General features: G+C 35.8%; 1 protein-coding gene across 4 annotated transcripts in view; it reads right to left on the reverse strand.

Annotated features, from left to right (window-relative positions):
* The window catches only part of PPHLN1 (periphilin 1), a 70,505-nt gene that overhangs the window by 39,713 nt on the left and 6,859 nt on the right, over positions 1-23,933 (reverse strand). The window contains exons 3-6 of one of the 4 annotated variants that reach the window (XM_056338893.1): positions 22,833-22,924; positions 19,751-19,921; positions 18,758-18,819; positions 796-1,010 (exon numbers count right to left, since the gene is read on the reverse strand). In XM_056338893.1, the coding sequence (XP_056194868.1) occupies positions 796-1,010; positions 18,758-18,819; positions 19,751-19,921; positions 22,833-22,924 (540 nt within the window). Of the gene's footprint in view, positions 1-753; positions 1,011-18,757; positions 18,820-19,741; positions 19,922-22,832; positions 22,925-23,933 lie in introns of all 4 variants that reach the window. The other 3 variants (XM_056338894.1, XM_056338892.1, XM_056338891.1) reach the window with 3 other exon arrangements.

Here is a 23,933-nt window from a genome sequence, read left to right on the forward strand (position 1 = left end):
CATAGGCTGTACAAATAGCAGTGGCTAAGATTATAGTCTACTAAAAAAAGCAATTTTGCCTCTTTTTTTTGTTTGTTTCAAATTATTCAAATAGGAAAACCTTAAATATTTTCAAAACGGATGATTCATTAAATTTCTGGTTAAGATTAACAGCCAAGCTTTTAAAGGTCAGAACATACACAGTATAGACTCAAATGAGATTGGTTTCACGTTTCACTGAGGAAAGCACGATTAGAGGGAATCTGACAATGAGATGAAATTGCAAAAAAATCACCAGCTTCAAAACTCTAATAATATAGTTCTAAGAACATTTACAGAAAATGTAACAAGTAGCAGTATGCACTTTAATTTCTCCAACTTTCTTTAATCCCTCTTTTGCCCTGGTTGCAGGAATAAAAGTCTTTATCTGCTATAGATGACTGCAAAGTTTCCTGTAAGGGAATTCAATAAAGCACATAAAGAAATAAGAGAAGCAGTTGATGCTAAAAGGAAAATAACATATGCTACTAGATAAAACCGTGCAGCTGAAACTCCTACAGTCAGTCTAGAGCTGCTACTGAAATAACACCTACAATCTCCCACATGAAATAGGTAAGGGAACAGAGTACACAATGAAAAAACCAAGGAGCAGGCAACACATAATTAGTACAAATTGTCTAGTCTTCTCATTGTAAAAGACAGCATGTAAAGAAAAAGGGCTTATACAGTGAGTTTCACCTCACTAACCAGTTCTCATCATTAATCCAGCATTACCTTGCTGAGAAGAAATATTTCTTTTATGTAAAGATGACATACTTCTGCTATGCTGGGACTGGTGGAAAGGATAGGTTTTGCTTCTATCAGGAGAGTAGCTCCTGCTACTGACACTAGAGCCAGATCTGCTGTGTGGAGAATCCCTTCGGCTCCCTGGTGATTCCCTGAAGAAAGGAGAGTCCCTCTTATGAGGGGATCGCTCTCTCACGTAATGAGAAGGATAGAAGCTTTTTCTTCTGAAACCATCTCTGATGTCCCTTTGAAGAAAACCGAAAAATAAAAGTTACTTGTTTAGCTCTTCCAATGCTCATAGAACAGCAATAGATAATACAACGGCAACATTTTATGTCTGGTACACACAAATAGGTTAGCTGTCATCTATCTGCTGGACACAGCTGCAATCTTCAGCACTGAGTACTAGGCAATGAACAAAAAACAAGTAGGAAAGTAGAAAAACATGTATATGCATGTAATTTTTTTCAGATTTCATTCAACTACTTCATCACTAAAAGCTAATTCCTTTCTATTTCTTGATATACAGCTATAATTTACGTAAGAGAAAGAGACATTCAAGAAATTGGGACTCCTATATTTTATTTCTTCAGATTCACTCCACACGGAAATTAAGCCTTAATTCACAAGAGCTGAAAATGCATATGCAAATATTGCTCACAGTATTTCACCGTTTGTCAACTCTATTTTTCTCTTACCCTTATTTTCAAGGGACCATGTCCCTCGTTTGATTTCACACAGCTTGCTGTGGGAAATATCACTGAGGGATTTCAGTTTATAAACAGCAAGGACAAAAAGAAAACTGCAGAATATCTATCCTCATGCCTATGTATCCACCCAAGGTCAAACCTTGAATGAAAATATGAATATTTATACATACTAAAAAGTCTGTCTTTCACAATACATAATACTCATTTTGAACTTTTACTGTAAAATGCCACACACTCCCTATTCTATGAAACCAAACTGATTTGAAACCGTAACCTAGTAAACATCAAAACTTTCTACTAAATTTATATATTGTTACTCCAGACCATATCCCAAACATCCCGGTTACCTGCAAATTATATTAATATACATATATACGTAAAGGTCACAAACACAGTATCAAATTGAACTTTTCCTGAAGAATTTCAAAGCTAGCAAACACACAAGCACCTACTGAATCTAGACTTGTGACACTTGCCTGGGTCAGAAGACACATTGCTAAGAGAAGCAAGTACTTCTCAGCTCCTCCATAGTACTGCTAAGCAAAAATAAAGATTTGTAGCATTTACAGTAAGCCAGGATGCACCTTATTTCATTGTTTTTCTCTATTTCTCATCATAGTCCAATATTTTAAATAAGGGAAGGTCTCACAGTGACAAGCAAAGATCTGGTGGTCTTATTTTGCACAGTGTAGCTATAGCTAATTTTATGTTGATGAAGAAAAAAAAAGCCCTCTAGTGTACAATTCCTATAGCATGTTACAGGCCCACATTTGTGACAGCTAACAAAGGACTTCAGTGTGCCAAAGGTGTTTTGGACTACTGCAACTACACAGGTACCACCACAGTAATACAAATGCTATTACATCAATGTGTTTTATACAGCACTGAGTTACTTTTTGCATGGAAAGCACATTGGCATGAGTGGTTTGCTTCAGAGCACAAACATCCCACAAGCAACATTCGGGTTATTCTGCAACAGAAAAATCACTGAGGTGGGAGGATATCCAGTAAAAATATAGACAATCCTTCAGCTTATTTCTCCCATTCCAGATGGAATATAGTATCAGGAAAATAGTAACAAAAAGAAAAATCTTTCTTTTGAAAATTTTCATACGGAACTAAAGTATGAATCAATAGCTCTCAGTAACCCTGGTTTTCAGTAAAATGCCAGTGAAGCAAAGCCAGGTTTTACAATTAAAAAATTATTTCACCGTTAACAGACCACAGGCCTTTTATAGTTATCTTACAGAAAAAGATATTTTACAGGTCTGCACACCAAAACTGATACAAGACAATGTTACATGGATTTGTATCTTAACAGGTGTGCTAAAACCCAGTATTAATTTCCTTTCTAAACATCTTTTCTTCTTCTATTTGTTGCTACGCTTTCTTCTTCCCAAGTGAGCCAGCAAAAGAAGCAATTAAGGAATTGCTAAACATTACTCTATTAAATAGCCTCTATACAGTAGCCATTGTATAGATACTTGCATCAAAGAATGAATCACCCTAGAATACACTGAAGGATAATCCTACTTTCTTAAAGGGCCTAACAACAACGTACCCACCTTCGGCCACTACTCTTTAGGATATGTATAGATTAATGGGAGATTTTTCAGAAGGAAATAACTGAAATTATCAGAGACTGAGAAAACATGTTTAATGAAGAAACACTCAAACCCCTTTTTCCACTTAAATTTAGGAATAAAAAAGTATCTAAAAGGTGCCAGTCGAGTTCTCAAACATACAAGATGTAGATAAAGCGTTAGTTCTCTATTTTTCAGCTACATTACATGTATGAACATTTTATGTAGCAACAGACTTAAAGCAAAAGTTCAAACTTTTCTAAGAATACTAGAAAGATTAGCTCAGCACTGAAGTATTTTGTCTAATTAATTGGGTTTTATTCATTAAAGAACATACAGATCAAATATTTATCAAGAATGATTTAGGTACAACACATTATTTCTTCAGTTTCCTTCTAAATCTCTCTCTTTAAATAATGTCATTTATTTTTAAAGCACAAGTTTTCTAGCAGACCAGAAGCACAAGTGTTCTAGCAGACCAGTACATCACTTTTATGCCCAAAACACGTTTTTATGACCAAGTTATTAAGCACTAGTATACAGAGAAGTTTATTATGGAAACCTTTACAAAGCCCCAGCTATTGCACACATATAATAAATGCTCTAGTATCCACATAAGAATTTTGTAAATTTACAAAATATCATTGAAACACACTTTTAAACAGGAAAACATTTTAAAGCCTCATTCTACAATAACATTATGCATAAAAAAGTAGAAACTCTTTCATTTCTTATATTGTCATTTCATCATTCCATGTAATTCTTAACTGGATCTTATGCTGAAAACTCAAGCCATTAACAGTATTAATTCTGTTTCAGACAACAACAGTACAGCATTTCTGACGTTTTGCATTAATATAGCAAACAGAACAAAATAAGGATTGTTTTACTTTTTTTTTTTTTCTTCTTTCCTTCAATACTTAAGCTAACATACACCTGCAATTTGGTAATGAAGGCCTCAATTCAGCAAAGCAGTTAAGCACATGCTTCAGATTCCAACACATACTCAAAAGGTTTATTGAGCAGGGACAATATTTAATAGAGATGCAAAATTTTGTGCTTGGCCATAACTTTAAAATAGAACTAGTGCCCTTAACAACAAATATAGGATTAATCCCTTTTATATACAATTCCTCTTATCTTTATACTTTGTATTCATATCTCACACTTAGTCCTGAAAGCACAATTTAGTTTTCAGCAGTATTACAACAGGAAGCATTAGCATTTTTAACCTCCATGAAACTTGACCAAAGGGGATAATCTTGGATGAGCTCCTGCAATTTTATAAGTAAACAGCCATACCCTGATATACCATCCACCAAGGGCAGCTGAGAGAAGAGCACAAGCCTGAGAATTATTTCAGTTAAACATCAGTTCCAGATTCCCAGGGGAAAAAGCACAAATACAGAATAGGCAAAGGTAGGGCTTTCTGAATAGCAGAAGACCAAGGGAATACAACATGGGAGATTTTCAGTTATCAAAGGATCAGAGACACTACCTTTCCTAAATTACCACTACCACACAGAGTACTTCTGGTCTCGTCCCTCCCTGCCCTTTTATGCCCTGAAAACCATTCAGCAGCAATGTTGAGGGAAAATGAGGGCTACAGGAAGCCTTCTAATTTACAAAAGGGAGAGGTACAACTTAAGCTATGTGAAACAAAGACTAACACAAACTGGTGTGTCAGTTTTGTACTTTAAGAGTACATAAAGGCAAAATTCAATCACTTGCTAGATGTGAAATGCCTGAGAATGGAGGTGTACTTGGGTACATGAAAGCGCATCATATACAAACAAAACTTTTGCCCATACTGCAAGTGGAATCTTACTTTGCTCTCATTGTATTCAAGCTACTGGGCAACTGTGTGCAGTATTTCATTCCTACAGTTCTCTCTTGACTTCTACATGCCAAGACATCCATCTTTTCAACTAAAACATTAATCTACGAAGTGGTCCAGCCATAGAGGACGTAACTCACGCTTTTGATGCTGCACCAAAGAGACTGGCAACCAACAGCATATTGCTGTGGAGGCAAAACTGTAGGTCCTTTCAGTAACTCACAGGTAAGCACAGCCTATCACCTAGATAAAAAGTCAACAGAGAAGTTTATGTGACCCCTTCCATCTGAGAAAGATTATTGCTCTTGTCAAAGGGGGTAGACATTCAATTTATTGGCCTGGGCTTATTACTAACCTTGCCTAAAAGTAACTCACACCATTTTATAAATAAATTCAGGAAATTATACATATCTCCTAAGACTCCAGACTTCAGTGTAAAGAAATAAACAAGATTTGAACTACGCTTCTTAACTCAATACACTGTCTCATAATACATAGGCAAAGTGAAGGGGGAGGAAAAGTGAAACAAAAAAAATCCTTTTGTGTTGTCAGGACAGTGCAGAGACTAACAGAGCTAACTAACTGTGTCACTAACAACGTGACTGAGATGATGTAGAAAACATTTAATAAAATATACTACACCCCTGACCTCTAAGTTTCTCAAAAGATTTGCTGTCTTAAACATTCCAAAAGCAAACACGAAGAGTCAAGAACACCTCTACTCTTAACATCTTCAAACTTGTGGAAGATTCCAGCCACCATCCACTCTCCCCAAACTCATTCCCTCTCTTTCCAAAGCATGCAGTATACGTTTGTGCAACAAACCGTTTACTTTAAAATAAGTCTCTAAAGTGGAGTTAATCTTATTATTGTCCAAAGATCTTTATGCTCATTTACCATAAGCTAAAACAATGCAGTGAATTATAGCATAGTAGACAGAAGTAATTGCATCTGGTTCCATCGGCTTTCATCTGAACATTTGAAATGACAACAGATTTCTTATGACAACTTGTTTTCAATGTTTTATGGCTAAGCAAGTAATTGCAGTACTTGCAAGTGATAATTGCATTTGCTTTAAATGAAATTAACGTAATTAGGACTAGTCAATGTAATCCTATTAATGACTTTTTGCAGGAAGGCTAAAAAGGCAAGGGCATTGCAAAACAGTGGCAATCTCATGTACAGGAGGATAACTAGATGTACAAAAAATTTAAAAATTTATAAATGCTTCACAAATTTTGTGCTGCATGTGGTACTATTGAAGTTACCATACGTAAACACCAAACCCCCACACTGATGCCACTTGCCCACCTCATTCAATATAAAAGCTACTAAACTCATCTACCCCCAACCTTGGGGACATCTTAACAGATCAGGGAATAAAACTTAGACAACTTGAGTATTACAGCAACATTAGAGAGAAATGCCTCTGTGTCCTATAATTGAATAGTAAAACGATGTACCCAGCTAAAACTGGAGATCAGATCATACTCCTCTCTATCCTTAGTAAAAAGTACGCTCTTTTCTACTGTCATCAATAATGTACTTCACTAAACTTGCTGGAAGATAAGCATACACAATAAAAGTATATTTAAACACAAACTCTCTTTCTGTATGGTCAAGCATACAGATAAGGACAGAGGAAAAAGAAAGAGTTACGAGTCCAGAAAAACACAGATTTAAGTTCCAAAGAATTAAGAGCAAACAGCTTTATACAACTGTATGCAGAATAAAGACAAAATATGTTTATTAGACAAACCATGAGCAAATTAGACAAAATAATTGCATTCAAATGCATGTGATCTTGGCCTCTTTTCTTTTTGAAAACAAGGGCCAAGTAAGTCTCTGCAATTTCTCTGCAATAGAAAATAAATCATAGGACTGAAGTTCCAAAGTGTGTATTGGCATGAAGTGATGACCAAGTTACAATTTCTTTTAACAGCTACAACAATTACAACAACACAGAATTTCACCGATCAAATATTTACTGACAGACACTATCGTTGGGCTGGATCTCATACTCTCAACTTCTTGCGCAGTCACCCCAGAACAGTCAAGCAGTTCAGGTAACTAGTTCAACGAAAAAATTTCTCAGTATAGTACCAACTGAATCAAATCCTAAATAGACTTAATTCAAAATGGAAACCATTCAAATCTTGTATCTCAACAGACAAGCTTAAAATTGGAAGGAAGACAGGAAGCATGATACAGTATCTTCACATATTTCTTTCTTTTTTTTCTCCTGATACCATAACAGATCAGTGAAACTGGTCATCATTACTGCTTCTAGAGAAAGTTCTAATGGGACAGACCTTCCTAAGTAGGTGGTTGCACATTTGCTGTCATCCTGCCTCAGGCACCGAGACCAGCACATGAGAAAATTACTTCAGAAAGTTTCCCTGTGCTACCAAAGGACACGGGATTGATGGTATAGGACATGGAAAACATTCCCAAGTACTACCCCAAAGCAAGCATAAAGGTATTGAGAACAAGCACGTGTGGTCAATAACATACTATGAAACACAAGTAAACAGTTCTATGAAATATTTAAAATAAATTTCAATTTTTAAAGATCTTAATCAGTATGGAAAAAGGCATGAGACTGCAGAGGAAAACACATGCTGTTTAGAGTCACACAACTTTATTCTGCCAAAATTCAAAACAAAAGAATGTTTTTGTTTCTGAATGAAAGGGGGGTGTGGGTGTGTGTATGTCTAGTGGGGTTCTTTGTTTTGTTGGTTTTGTGGGGGTGTTGTTTTGGTGGTTTTTGTGGGGGGCTGTTTGGGGGTTTCCTTTGGGTTTGTTTTGTTTTTTACTTCACACTCAGTGCTTGTCGAGCAATTCAATGCAGGCAAGCAGTTGTCTATTACACACACTAAGGACCTGAAAGGAAGAAGGATATATTTTTGCACTACATTTTTCCGGGCATAATGAATTTTATGTCAGCAAACTACTAATCTTTTTCGCAAAGAATACGTTTAAAGTTTTTAAACAGAACTCAGGAACCATGAAATATCTGCTAAAGAAGCTCTTAAGGCTTTTCGTCAGAGAAAGCAACAAGTAGCGTACTGCAGTAATACATACTGATTTGATCAGCCCTTGTGATTGACTTTCTAACCCTATCAATAAAAAGCTGCAAAAGGAAAGAGCAAGTTGTGGAAGAAGTTTATAAGCAGTAATACCTTATGTCAGTAATACTGTCACACAATACCCATATTATATTTAGTTTTCTCCCCCTTTCCAAATCCCTTAATGAGATCTATAAATCAGAAAAACACTCCTTTTTTCTCTGTATCAGAAAAATGCTCCACAAATTGCTATGCTTTTATTCTTAAAGTGAGATCTGAAACAATTAGGTCAAATAAGTTTCATTCATTTATGCACCAGTTTTGTAATAGTGGTACAGACTTTTGCATAACAAATTTAAATAAAAGTTAGCAAACCACCTCTGCTTTTGGATTTCTCAAGATAAAAGACATTATATGTATATGAAGAAAAAATTTATTGTACCACAACCAGTTTTTTTCTTTGTTTGCTCTCATTTGTTCCTGTCATGTATGTAGTTTGTTCAGAATCACAAAGCCCCAAGTTAAGACAGACATTTTCTCTTATACATTATTCAGCTACATAGCTTTACCTTTTTGTTCCCACTTTGCTTTTTTCTTTCACTTTGATTACAGTTTACAATCACTATAATGTACACCAGTATCTCTTGCCTTTTTTTTTTTTTTTAGGTCGTTTCCTATCTGTTACAAATATGAACTTATTTAACACAAAAACAAGCCATGCTACTTGGGTAAATTCATTATTAAAAATCCTTCAGTAACTACTGTATGTCTTCAGTTATTTCAGTGATTTAACAACAGTTAACTTCAGAACATAGCTCCACAAGTCATACTGATTCAAACTGATGTTGCTACAAGCGCAATCTTCCCGGCCTTCCTTGAATCCATTTTACTACTCCATGCCTAAGCTGGCATTGATGCTTTCTCGCAGGCAACCAAACTGGTAGATAATTATTTAATTGACTGTGGTGAGTTAGCACGCAGGACCAGCTCACTGAAGAGTACAACCACCTGAAACAGTACCAGGGAGAGGGAACGACTGGCACAGCACCAGCTTAGATAGGTTTAAACTGCTGTGGAAATAGATTTTTACTGTTGGAAGATCAGTCTCCTTACTGCATTCATTACTGTTATTTATTTATGATAAATAAAATAGGTCCCTTGGCAGAATTTTATAGTACTTAAAAGTTAGCATCAGTAAGACTCAAAAATAACAACACATACATATCTAAGTAACACTGAAAACAATATTCTGGCTGTAATGATAGATAAATGTAGATGCAAAGATAATTTTTTAAAACAGCATACTGTTAAATAGAAAGGAGTATTAGTAACGGATAAAATTAACAGTAGCTGAAGTGAGTTTTTGAAGACAATTCATTGCTTGTCACTTCAATCTCCTGTTAACGTAATCCTTTACATTAAATAATCCTTGTACACAATTCTTCCAAAAAATGCATCTAGTAAGATAAAAATTGTAGAACATGTACATTGTTTACTACTTCATCAAACCAAATTGGTTTGCTGCTCTACTCTAGTGAGACCCCAGCTGGAGTACTGCATTAGCCCTGAAGCCCTCAGCGCAACAAAGACACAGACCTGTTGGAGCAGGTACAGAGGAGAGCCACAAAAACAATCACAGGGATGGAACACCTCTCCCATGAGGAAACACTGGGTGAGCTGGAGTTGTTCAGCCTGGAGAAGGCTCCAGGGAGACCTTATTGCAACCCTTTCAGTACTTAAAAGGCGCTTATAAATAAGCTGGTAACAGACTTTTTAGTAGGGCATGTAGTGATAGGACAAGGGGTAATGGTTTTAAACTAAAAGAGGGTAGATTCAGACTAGATATAAGGAAGATTTTTTTATTTATTTTTTTTTTTTTTACTATGAGTGTGGTGAAACACTGGAACAGGTTGCCCAGGGAGGCTGTAGATGCTCCATCCCTGTAAGCATTCAAGGTCAAGTTGGATGGAGCTCTGAGCAACCTGATCTAGTTGAAGGTGCCCTTGCTCATTGCAGGGGGGTTAGACTAGATGACCTTTAAAGGCCCCTTCCAACCAAAACCATTCTGTAACTCATTAAAATAACTTTCCCATTCTACTTCCAAATTGTATAAACACATTCTCAAAAATAACTTCCAAAAATAATTAGGCATAGTAGACTAGGTAAGGTAGGACTTCATTTAACGTGCAACTGTTCAAAGTCAGATTTCAGAAGAGAAGGACATTCCCACAGCTGGCTGACACAAGTGTATGTCATGGTGTCAACACTGAGTTCCACTTTGACAAAAACATTTCTTATCAACTCACAAACTAATACTACAAAGCTTCATATACAAGGGAAAGAACCTTGTATGGTTATACATGCATATATCCTGAATAAATGTCAAGCCTAGCATTGAGAATAATTTGTTACCATGCAAAAACAGCATCACTTTTTAAAAATAATACCAATGGCATGAGATTATGTAATTGCTTTATTGATGAACTTTTCCTCAGGTGTTGATCATAATACACTCAAATGCAGCAGTAGGTGGAAATTGCATATCAAAAACCTTCTCTTTGCAGTAAAATGCTTAACAAAAGGATGTCTATGCTATCTGTAACACCAAACTTTTTCCTCTCCTTTACTGTATCCTAGTATTCCCACCCTCTCTCAATGGGAACTAAATTCCCTGTAATGTTTAGTATATTCAAAACATAACAAGTGCCTGGAACCAAACAGATGAAAAATCTATCTTCCTAAGGGAAATTACGTACAAGTCCTCTGACAATACTCCCCATCCTGAGAAAGCCATGACTACATTCATTAAGCCAATTCATTGGCTGGCCATTGACATGACTGACTTAGATGCCATCTTAACAGTAGCTGTCTGGACTTGAAGGGAGACTCCCTTCTTTTTCTCTCCCCACTGTCTCTCAGTACCAAGCTGTTTTTCAACATATTTGTTAGGAAACCTTTCCAGAATAATCATATGCTACCCATGGGAGTTTGCCTCATTATTTCCCAATACAGCATTAACTTGCTAGTTTGATACCATCTACCACCTGATTATAATGCTAACTATAAAACTGGATCAGATGAGCTTGCTTTTTCAAGTCTTCTTTCAAGCAAAGTGTTAGCCAAGATCTTACAGTGTAAAGGTATATAATCTTTAGGCATGTTGCCCTATCATACATTGGAAACAGAGGATCTCCTTACAGTTTATTAGCATTATGTAAAGATCATTGATAAGAAAGTAATCATTTTCCCAAAATGTGACTTAGTTTTAAGCAACAAATCTGTTATGACAAAATTTAACTGAGTTTGCACACATTATCAAATTTTCCCTTACACGTTTATCATAACATACTAACAGCTGTAGTAAACAGTTCTCATGCAATAATCACTGTTAAAAAATATAATGATGACATCAATTTCATATGACAATTTACATTCTTAGAAAAACTGCAGCAGGAAACAGTTGTACTCACAAAAAGTCATAGATCTTTAAAACATAACATAGCTCTGGATCAAAAGCAAGCTGAATAAATGCATGACAGCAGTTGAGAATTGCCATGATGAGAAATTCTAGGCTTTTTGTTACCAAATTCAATGTGTTTACTGTAATTTTTATCAAATAAATGTTTACAACTCAATTTACTACCTAGCTGTTCCTTATTCAACAACAATTGAGACTAGGTTTTTAAGAATAGCAAAGTGTTCTTTGAGAAGATACTACCTGTCTTTAGTCCAAACAATATTTTGCCAATCCTTTAGTCACAACATACAGACCATATTTAAATGTAACTGAAACATTTCAAAGGACCAAAGAATAATAAATACCATACACACATAATCAGACTGAAATTACCTATTTCTAATTATGCTTTTCAAAAACAAGCTTATCCAGTTTTCTCTTATGGCTTTCAGCAGGAGTTAAACCCAAGATTTAGAACCATTCTACTTTTCATATAAAGGGTAAGCTCTACTGCATGATGCTGTATATTTACAAGCTTAGCAGGAAAAAGAAAAAAAATCAGGTAGTGGGTAGTTCTACTAATGTGACAATTCCCATATGAAAAACTTTGAAATGTTTTGACTAGAAAAACAAAGCTTCCATGACATTATTTTGAAATGAAACAGAACAGCCAGAACCCTCTGTAACCAGCAACAAAGGAGTCTCCCACCAGCTAGAAGGACAAAAGAAAAAAAATAATAAATCACAGCACAGACTCATGCAGGAGGTTCCAGGGTCTCAGTTGAATGGCAGGAATACTGGCACTGAACTCAGAAGCTCTTCAGGAGAAATGATCAAAAGAAAAAGAATTTACGTTATCAATACAGCATATATAATTACTTTAAACTCCTTCTCCTCAACTTGAGATGGAAACTGCATAAACAATTAAACCAGAGTTTTGCAAGACCCTCTAAAAGGAACAAAATTATTAGTAAGCAATTTTCTAGAGAAAACCTTTTTTTTAGAATTGGAATGAGAAATTCCACAAAGAAATATAAGAAAACAGGCCTTCAATAAAGATCACAGTCAATCATTAGGCAAATTATTTAAAACAGCAATCACTGAACAACTACAACTAGCTGCCAGTGAAAGCAACAGTCACCTTACAGAATAACCCCATAATTAGCTGAAATGTGCAAAGAATCCAGTTGAAAATAAGATGAATTTTTACTTCCTCTTCCTATTCTTACATTATAGAGCGAGGCAAAAATATTCTACAGTTGAAACCCTATCCACCAGTCTCTCCTTTTCTCCCCATTCTCTCAAATGACAAACATTTCAGAAGTGGAGTGACAGCAGTCTAGCTTTGAAGAAGTTCCTAGTATATTTCTAGATACAAACCAAGTCCCACCAGCATAAATAACAGCAGAAACTTACTTTAACACAGTATTCTTAGCAGGAAAACAGCCAGTGCCCACATAATGTAGTTTTAAGTCTCTGGGTTGTAAGTTAAATAAAGGAAAGAGAACCATCACAGCAACAAAACCAGATTTGTCTGAATTGAAACTTTTTTACTTTCAATTGCAATGACCTGCAATAGTGGATGGCTATATTCTTAATTATACACCACCTTCAGTACAGGGCAGTCTTAAAATGCTAAGTGGTAGCTGCATGAGAAAATTTGCATTCTTAAAACCCATTCAAAATAAAAAACCATGGTCCAAAGGAACCCAAAGCATTAGTAACAGAATTAGACATATATAATGTCAGCCAAGTAACAAAAAAATCAAATTATAAAACAGAAATCTGACTGCAAACAAACCAGTTGTCCCAAGCACAAAAGAGCTAAAGAGGTGGTGGATCAAAAATAGCCATCAAAGAAAATATAGCAACTACTGAATCGGTAAGACTGCAGCATGAGACATGAAGTATAACAGGAAGTCACTAAATATTTAATGTAAAAAAAAAAATCTACTCTTACCTGTTATCTATTCTGTTGTTCCAGAAAGTTCTAACGCCCCTCTCCACCCCCCAAAAATATCATAAGCCAAGGTAAACTAATTTAGCTAGCAGCCTAATACAATGGGTCTTCTGAACTAAAGATTTCAACAGACAAGTCCTTGCCTGGATTTGTAGACAGGTATAACGAATCTACCACAACGACCTACTATAAGGAAACTGTAATTTCGTATATGAATAAACAAGTTACTCTAGTAGTTTGTGTGAATACCTGAGAGGTTCAATATTCTGGCAGAGATTTTATTTATTAAAAGAAAAAGGCATGTGTTAATGAATATGATTAGAAATCTGCTTATCAATCTCTGTCAAAAGCAAGAACATTTTCTTTGGGTAACTGCCATATTTATTTCCCTCCACATAGGTTTTTAAATGAAGAATGAGGTTCTTGTATGGTGTCCCTTAAGACCTGTCAAATATTGCAACAGAACAGCACACTTATGTACATTTTTAGCACCATCTCATAAATCCCTTTGGTTGTTTCTATTCTATAAGCAAGACAAAGATCGGTTTACATTACAAAAAAGTTTAAATCCAAGGCCTAAAGACCTCCCTCAATATAATACACTGTTTTAAATTAGTATAAAATATTTAACCAGGTTCAGTTTTTCACTCATTAAAGAACACATACAGGGAGGGGAAAAAACCAACATATAAGCTACCCCTTGTAATTCAAAGGTGATTGCACAGTGATAATGTAAAGATAACTGCCTTGGCCTATGGCACATCTGAACCCTGAATATTAAATCCTACTTTATTGAGAGACAAGTCAGTGACCCTTAACTTCTATCTGAAGACTCGCCCATCAACGGTTTTGGTTTAAAATAACCATTCTTGCCAAAGAACAATTTTCTTCTTAGTGTACAATGTTCAGACCACTCCTCTAGAACATCTTGTCATCACATACTGCACCTGCAAAGAGTTAATCACTAAATGAAGGGTAGTTCAAGCAGAGATCTGAAAGCCAGGATTGCTCAGCTTCTATCCCACACTTTCCTGCCAATTTTCTCCATGGCCTTTGGTAAACACAATCTCACTGTGAAGGTTTATGCATCTACAAAAACTGGGGTATATTATGTTTTACCACCCTAAAGATGTAACTGCACGTTTATCATTCAGAAAGCCACATAAAATCTTCAAAGGAAAGGCAATATGCCATTGATTTAAAAGATTTCAAAAACAAAATATAGAACTGACTGGTGAATCTTAGCTGTTCACAGATCATTGTTTAAATTTGTTTCAATATTTTGTCAGTTTTCTTTCTAGCATCAAAATTATTTTATTATTTCTATTATCACGAAGTATTTCCTGTGCACTCCACAGACAAGCAGATCTGTTTTATATATATAAATGCATTAGTATTAAAGACTGTACTACAACTAGTTCCTAATTTAATACAGGACATGGGGCATGGGGGGGGGCACGGGACGGACAAACAACCAACAACCAAAAAACAAAACCACACAAGTAATAGCAGCAATTTTCCTTCATTAACAAAGGAAGACTTATTCAGATCAACAGCTTGAGAGGAGATATTAAAAATGTCCTATGTGAGCCACTTCTCAGGAGTGTATTATATGAACCGACGTTACTACTGATGCACAGTACTTTGTCTCAAATATAGCAATCCTCATTTTACAAAAATCTGGACCTCGGATAATTTTAAGGATCAAATTTAATGCATGTATAGCTGGGATTTACAAGTGCGTCATTTTGTAACTTCTCTTTGAAGATGAGTCTTACCCATCTTAAGTTGCCAAGTTTCACATATTTCACATCTTATGAACTCAGTTTGGCTGAAAAAAAAAAGCATGAAGTAATGCTTTGTGCACTCAGAAGGATTAAAATTTGGTATGACTAAAGTGAACAGCAGCTAACAGTCTTCTAAAGCATTTCAAACTGAAAAGTTCATCTGACTTTATAAAAATGAACTTGTATGCAAAATCCATTGCTATGAGGCCCATACTGTAAAACTGGAGTTCTTCAACAGCACAGTTCCTTTCAACTTTTCAAAAAATCTAACATGTATAAAAGAATTCAAGTGCTTTGAATAACTGAGTGTGATATATCACTAGAGACAAGTAGTAACACAGACCCAGAAATGATCAACATCAGTAAAAGATAAACGTACGAAGAAGTCATGTGTTACTTGATCTCTACTCCTCTCATCATTCCCAAGTTTCACAGTTCTCATAGCATCAGCAACCAAGACATTAAAACTGTCATTATGTGTGCAGAAAATTCTCTGTTCTCCAAACTAAGATTCAGCTTTGATGTACAATTCTTTATACATAACAACTGGGCTTGAACCAAGAGGCACTTCAAACCAAGCTATGACTGTAAGGTTACAGAAGTCACATCAGTTCCTGGCATTCAGAAATCCAGCAAGAATCCCTTAAGTCAGAACAAGAAAAAAAGGGATGGGAACTTATTCTGAAATCTATGCCCAGCACATCCTCTGAATTACTTTATTATTTTTTTTTACATATAACAACTTTCAAGAACACAGCAGTCCAGAAAGCGCAAAAGCAACAATAATGCTTTGCTCAATGGTAGACTATTGGCAAATGACATCTGTTTGCAAACCAGAGCACATCACTGCAAGAAGAAAGGCAGCAAGGAAAAAAGATGACTAAGCCAAGTGATAGAACCTCAACTATCTTCTCATCAGTCATGGAGAATTGCTGCTGATCCAGAGCCACATCACAGCTCAAGCCACAGCTGTGCAACTGCAAAGTAAGCATGCACTTCCTATTTTTAAGGAAAAGACAAGAAGCTTAAAAGACAATAAAAAAAATCCACAAAAGAAACAACATCAGCAATCTAACAGCTGGTTTCTTCAACACAGGAAACTTTCACCTCCCAAAATTCTGCATCATTTAAGGATTTTTTTATATTCCAGATAAGCAGCTTCTTTTACTTTGGGAAAATTTTGAGTAATGCTTTTCAGCACTCCAAAGAAAGATGGGGAAAGAAAAATGGAAAGAATAAAAGATCAGAAACTACTTTTTGACAGTTAAGTTGCCAAAATTCAAACCAGGAAAATGTGAATGATTAATGCTTAAGAGGAAATGCTAAACATCCCATCGACAAACAACTTCTTACAGCACTTTTTTAGCTGCTGAATGAGTTTTTAAGAACACTCAAGAAAACAGATTATTTGTCAATAAAAGAACTATTATTTTTAATATTTATAATCACTGTACTGACTATGAAAACCCATTAACTTTGTAAGACTTATATTTGTGAACCTAAAGACACTGACACCTTTGTTTTCGCCATGTTCCATGCAATTCTTTAAAAAGTACTTCTGGTTAAAATAATCTTAATCTGCTTCTACTACCTCAGAGGAAAAAAAAAAAAAAGATATGTACTCCAGAAAAACTCACCCAAAGTAACTTTCATCATATCCAAAGACAAAGCATTTTTGCATATGATAATTTTTTAATCTCATGTTTTATAGTGCAAATAGAAAGTAACTAGAAAGTAATTAGAAATAGAAAGTAATTAGCATTTTCACCACAGGAGATAACATATACCAAATACTGTACTTCAATTTCATCTGTTGAGATCATTACATAGCTCAACAGCAAAAAATCATAGTTAAGTTTACAAAGCATGCAATTCAACAACTGTTTAACATTCTGATCACAGAATTTTATATCTGAGATTATGTACAGAAGAACACAGTAACAGTAAAATCAGACTTCTGACATGCTAATCCATATTTATATAATAAATCAGTAGGGCTTCATTCAACTGCAAATACATGCCCATAGCCTCAACTGGGCCAAGCACCTTCATGAAGTTCTTTCATAGTGTTACTGCAGTTGTGTAACATTACATATTCTGAAATGTATAATAAAGACTCAGATGGGACTATCACAAAACACATTTTTCAAGCCTTCAACAAAACAAGCTGACATTTTATCCTCACATTTTAAATAGAAGAAATCAGGATGCATTTAAGAAAATCTTTTTGACCACTGGGTGTCACTCTTGTTCTGCGTAAAATAAACTGCCTGGCACTCTTCTCAATTCTGTTTTGTTGCTGTTGTTTTTCAGCTTTAAACAACCCTGATTCTTCCACAGTGGGAGAAAAAGATGGAAGAATTTTTACACAAGTTTCTATAAAACACTTACTATTTTTCAAAACCTTTTACTGCTGCTTCTGGCCCCAGTAGTTCAATCTTGAGAGAACTCTAGTGCACAAAGACCCTTATGGGATATGAAAGATATTTTCTTTTTACAGTGAAGTTATGTAATAACATAGTTATGCTACATCTAAATCATCACAGTCAAACAAATAAACTGTGTAGCCCTGTAGCGCCATTGCTACTTAACAGCTTCATAGTGAGTTTGCCACATCCTCAAGAGCGAGGCTTTGAGCAAGCTTGTCAGCTCAGGTTTGGTGTCTGTAGCTAACTCTTTTCTTTATCTTTGTACGGTACAGCCATAGTTTTATAGAGATAGCTACTATGATGCAGTATACAGAAATACAGGCCTGGTATAACAGCAGACAACTTGAGAAGTGGCATATAAAAGTACAGCCATGAGATGACATTCTTAGATTAGACCACTAATATTTCAGTTAAACTAACAAGTAATTCTTGTCTGAATATTGAAAGTGAGCTTCATCCTTGGCCATAAATATTGACTGTAACACTACCCTGTGCACTTTATTTATCATATCAAATAATCCCATGTCAAGCTTCGCTGCAAGCATATGTATGTTACAGCCCTGTTGTTTAATATTATTCCTTACATTTCGGATGGGAACCTGAGGCATACACTAAGAAGTGTTCGCAGAAATTAACATAATGTACAATGGAAATATCCACTCATCAGTCCAGCTGAGAAAACAGGGAGGTCAGAACAAGGCTATGGTGAACTTCATGATCCTATCATCCACCCCACCAGCCTTCAAAATGGCACAGGTGTCTCTCCACTGTATTGAGGCCTCAAGGTACTACAGTCACGGAAGCAAATATTAGACCAAAGAATTCAGTGAAGTCGTGTAAAAAATGTGACTAACCAGGGAGATGCACTAAATGTCTTACAGTCCCAGGCTAATATGCCTAAAGATGCCCTCATTATGCCTTCTACCCTTACTAAACAAATAGTAAAACAGAGACTTTCATGTCATACCATTTATTTAATTCACATTTCAAACAACAGAACTAGAAACCACTTTTCCGCTATCATCTTTTACTTTAACAATGTCCCTTCCTACGTCCCTGCTATTTCACTGCTCTGCTCTACAAACTGTTTTGATAACAAAGAAAAATGGCCTAAATAGCCCCAGTCCATGCAGGACACCACTGTAAAGTCTTATAAAATACCTGTACTCAGGCTGCCGACTTATAGGATGATCATCCCTTGGCCATCTGTAACCCGATTCATCCTGTAAAACATACATGTAGAACAACTGTGTGACATGTATCTAAACATCAGATGTCAGGTACAGTTAGTTGCCAAATGCTACTTATTTACTGCAAAACCAAAGTATTTAATGAGCTAAAAGAAAGTATCAATTATTCACAGCAAGTTTTTTCTCAGTTTATTCACTCTACCCCATTCCTCTTATATTCCCCCTCTATCATTACTAAAGAGAACAACTTTGCAATACTGTAAAAAACAGAAAAAATAAAAAAAAATCCAAGCTATATACATAGGCATGACTTAAAAAAAAGAAAAAAATTCCTCATTGAAATGTAAATTATCATCAATAGCTTGAAACTACAGAATTTCAAATAGCTGGGTTGGAGAAGGCAACAGTAATGACCTTTCAAACGGACCATAAATTTTGTATTTAAGTATAGGTACTGGAGAAAAAAATATGCATTCAGCATCAGGACAGAATTTAAACAAGTGAACAACTGTGCCAATTAGAAGGCTAGGTAGACATCATTCAACAAGCTGCACGTGCAAGGACTTGTTAAATAGAAGGATTCTGCAATCATTCTTCTATTCATCCAGATAACTGCACTGCACTACAGAGAGGACCTCTGGCCACTTTTCCCAGTTCAGACTCTGTGCTTTCCACAGATGGGGATAAGGGCTCTTTTCTAAGTCAACAGAGCAGCTAGGAATCCTAAGCAGCAGCAAACAGCTATTACCATATAATCACAACAGTCTTAGAAGCACAGTAACTGCAAAAAAGCACCAAGTATCAAAAGCCAGATGTTTTTTCTATTAATTTTATTTTGGTTCATAGCAGCAGAATAGCAGTAACATCAATGCTCTGTCTGAACTAACATTTTAATTTTTCAGTATTCAAGCACTAATGCAAAAAAAAACCATCATAAACTTGTAAGAAGAATCACCTTACGTACACCTCGGTGTGGAGGGCCACTTCTTCGATCATGGGCAAAACTGCGACCCTCTTCATAGTCTCTGTACTCAGTGTGACTGTAATCATCATACCGACTGTAATTGCCATCCCCAGGTCTTTCAAGAAGTGGTGGTTTCTTGGGCACAACATTTACCACTCTATGGTAATCATCCTAAACAACAACAACAACAAAAAAATCATATTGCTTTTAACAGCTGGAAATCTGTAATGAACACACAAAAGTAAAAACAAGTTATTTCTATAATACGGGACTATAATAACCTTAAAGCTGAAATAGCACAAGGGAACAACAAACCGTAAAAGTCATGACAGTCTGATGGCACAATAACTTACTAAATCTAATTAGTTGGTTCGGACACCATTCAGATGCAATCCTTTGGCATTACAAGTTTAATTATAGAAGGAAAATTTTCAACATGGTTTTAAGCTTCTTTTGAAAATTTAAAGCAGTAGCATTAGCTACTTTCTAAGCATCAGCTACTTTTTTTTTCAGCACTAGCTACATACACATATATACATACTCAGAGACTTTTACGTTAACTTAGGAATGCAATAAAGAAAGTTAAACCTGTAACATCTGTAGAACAAGGAGCCCATTATATGATTATAGTATATGAATCAACTGCAAATAAAAAGCAAATTAAAACATGAATGCAAGATTATATATTTTAAGTCTTCCTCCTTCAGCAAGATATTTTTTCCATGAGCCTTAAAAACACAAACTATAAATGCAGAAACCTGAGTTAGCATGTGCAATTTGGAGGGGAAAGATAATCAAACTAGATTTTTTAACAGTGGTAGAAGTCACAATCTAATGTACCAGTAGTTTTTGTAGAAAAATACATTAAATTCACAAACTCCTAAATATTGTCATGCAAAAAAAGTTAGTTCTGATTTCAGAGAGCACCCAACAAACTCACTAGAGGGCAATCCACAGCCAGCCTACAGCCAGACTGATGCAAAGTAGAGACTACATACACATTCATATACAGCCATAATGGTTGATCTACCCTTACCTCACTCAGTATCCTCCACATGTTGGTTTGGTTTTTGTTTGCTGTTTTGTTTTTTTTTTTAGTTTGGCATCTTACAAAGAAAATGTGCTCTGAAGCTAAAATAAAACTGCTCCATTCTTTAGCCTCACCCAGAAGTCCCCATCACATAACTATACTGACATACAGAAGGACAGTTAAATGAAAGCCCGAGATGTACCCACTTACAGCTAACTGGGTCAAGGGCTTGCAACTTTATGTTGTTTACCAGGATCTGAAAGCAAGTATTTCTACTACAGTCTATACTTGATACATAACTAGTACCCGGTTCAGATCAGAACAAGTCTCTTGCTCTCTCAAACAAGGGATACTTCATTCTGTGCCATTGACATGCCTCAGTTCCAATGCACTAACCTACCAGCACATTGCTAAACACATCCACAGACTGAATAAAATTAATTCCATTTTACTTGTCCAGTCAAAATTAAAGTCAGCCCTCTATACATGGACAGATAAAATGGCACAGGCCTGCGAGGACAGAAACTGCCTGCCAACTACCTTGAATCAGCTGAGCTGCATGAGAAAGAGCTTCCTATACATCTTTCAGTAAGGCAGACAGACAACAGGTCTTGGTTTGCCCAGCTACTACAGGCGTTGTTTTGGTGCAGATGGATAGTATTGACTGGTAAAGGAGTGTATTCAGCTAGTCTTTTCATCCCCAGCTCCAAACACATGTAATATAAAGCTATCCTTGAAATATCTAGTTAATTTTTGGATCAAAATGAATGCATCATACCTTTTAAATTGTAAAGTAAATTTTCATAATGCATATGCCATGCATGCATTCTTCTGTGGACAGCCGGAAAGACTAAGAATTTGGGAATGTCACTGTTATAATGGTTAAATTAAATTAGCACTGCATTAGTCAAGTCAAACATTGATTAAAAAAAAATATCTGTGAAAATAGATTTTGCCTTTCTTCATGTCCTATTACTGATAAATATTGTGGAGAACCAGCTGACTAACTACCCTGTGCCTGGAAATGCAGCAGCTTTGTTGCTGCCTGTAAAAAGTTAAAAATGTCACGGAGTAGCCAAACACTAATACACCACTCAATAGAGAAGACTCGTAACTAGTTACCAAGCTGAAAATACAGTAGAGGGAACCCTTGAAGTATGCCAAGCCAGCTATGCTACTATCCCAACATTTAAAAGAGTTAAAAGAAAAGCCAGATAACAGGCACAGGTACCTGGAATTTTTATTTTTACAAACGTACATTGCACAGCATGTAAACAGAAATATCAAAAAGTATTCTTAAAAGTCCTATTTAAGTGCAATAGCTCAAAAGACAAAGCTACACCCTGTTTTCTTTCTTCTTTAAAGACTTCAAACATGGGAGAAAAAAGATTAATAATTTTACCCAACTCTTTAGCACAGAGATTTTCTAAAACCATTCTCAAGCTATTCTACAGCAGAGTAAGCATAGCTTCTGCATTTGCTTTTACAAGCATAACATACAGTAGAATTCTCCATCCCTACAAAGTAGGCTTCCATCAACACACTTTTTGATAAGCACTTCCCTTACAAGGCTGCAAATCACAGCTTCTTTAGCAAGGATGTTCATAACAAATATTGAAAACGCATTTCATTCTAGACTTAAAGCACCATAATAAAAAACTGCATTGGTGACAAGCAGTTGTTTCACCACGTCAAATGACATAAAAAAAAAAAAAGTCTGTGGAAAAATATAACATAGTATGGCCATTGGTTTTCCAGAAGTTATTAAAACCCCTGTTTAATAACATAAAGAAATTGAGTTTTTTGGTGTAATTATCAAATGCAATTTTTTAAAAAACATGTTCAATAGATTTGAAAAAAAATACAAGATTTAATTTTGTAGGCATACTGTTATCTCTGTGTGGATTGTTGGCTTAAATGTTTGAGAAAAAACAGAACTTGGGGTATACTAGGAACTTAAACATGTACATAAATCCAGCCCTTATGGTACAAGTCATGGTATATAGGTACAGTGTAACGATATAATGCTAAAGAAACATACTATACACTTACATCAGGATGAATCCTTGGAGGGAGACGTTCCCTTGGAACTCTCTCATAGTCATATCGCCCTTCAGACCACATTTCAACTCTTCGATATGCCACTAAAGCCAACAAAAATCCAATTAGCCAAATACAAACTTGTAGAGGAATGAAGCTGGGTTAATTAACAATATACAGCTGTGGGCTGGCTTCAGGGGCGGTGGGTTGGCTGATGTGGACAAGGTGCAGCTGTGGCAGGTTCCTGCTAAGTAGTTAAGTAGTTAAATAGCTCTAAGCCAATGAAAAGAGACTGGGAAGAAGCAGAGGGAGGAGAGAGAGTACCCTGGAGGTAGGAGACACAAGGAGAAGGATGCAGCAGAGGGAAGAAATGGGGTGGACTGGCCTGAAGAGTATGAAGAAACAGCATGGACGGTAGATGAACCTTTGAAACCTTCTGAGGGATTGGTGATTGTGCTGGGGCAAGGTGTGGGAACTACTTATTGAAGTTAACCTGGTATGGGATGGTAAAAGCCTTGTTGCAGCTGGCTAGTTTTGAGAGTGCTGCAACACAAACTCATGAATAGATGAAAGAACAGCGAGCACAGAAATAAAGGTTCCTCGACTTCCCCTGTTATAACGAACTGTGCAAGAGCCCTATACGTACACTATTTTTTAAAAAAACTAACCCTTTCAAAATAAAGTTAAAAAATACCTAGTTATAGAAAGTAATCAATGAACTTTAAGCAAAAATAACTCACAGTAAGTGCAAGAACAACTGCAAATGAGTGCAACAATCGGTAGAACTACAGGACTTATGCATACAATAAACAGCTCTTTTGAAATATGTATATTGTAAATACCAGCTGCACATGTAAATTCATACACACACATCTTATGAAATTTTGATATTGCTCTGGTAAAAGTTCAACTACTATTCATGAAATAGAAGAATTTCCACATTTTTATATAATATGATAACTTAGATACAATTATTTCATCATCTCTACCATCTGGAAGGAGGCTACAACACAGCAGGCAGTTAGAACAAAGCTACATATTTTGAATACATAAATAAAATGCATTCTTCATATGCAGATTTTTCCTATTTTAAATTGGAGACAGCAGAACACA

This window comes from Falco biarmicus, chromosome 5, assembly GCF_023638135.1.
Source record: "Falco biarmicus isolate bFalBia1 chromosome 5, bFalBia1.pri, whole genome shotgun sequence".
NCBI classification, from domain to species: Eukaryota; Metazoa; Chordata; class Aves; order Falconiformes; family Falconidae; genus Falco; species Falco biarmicus.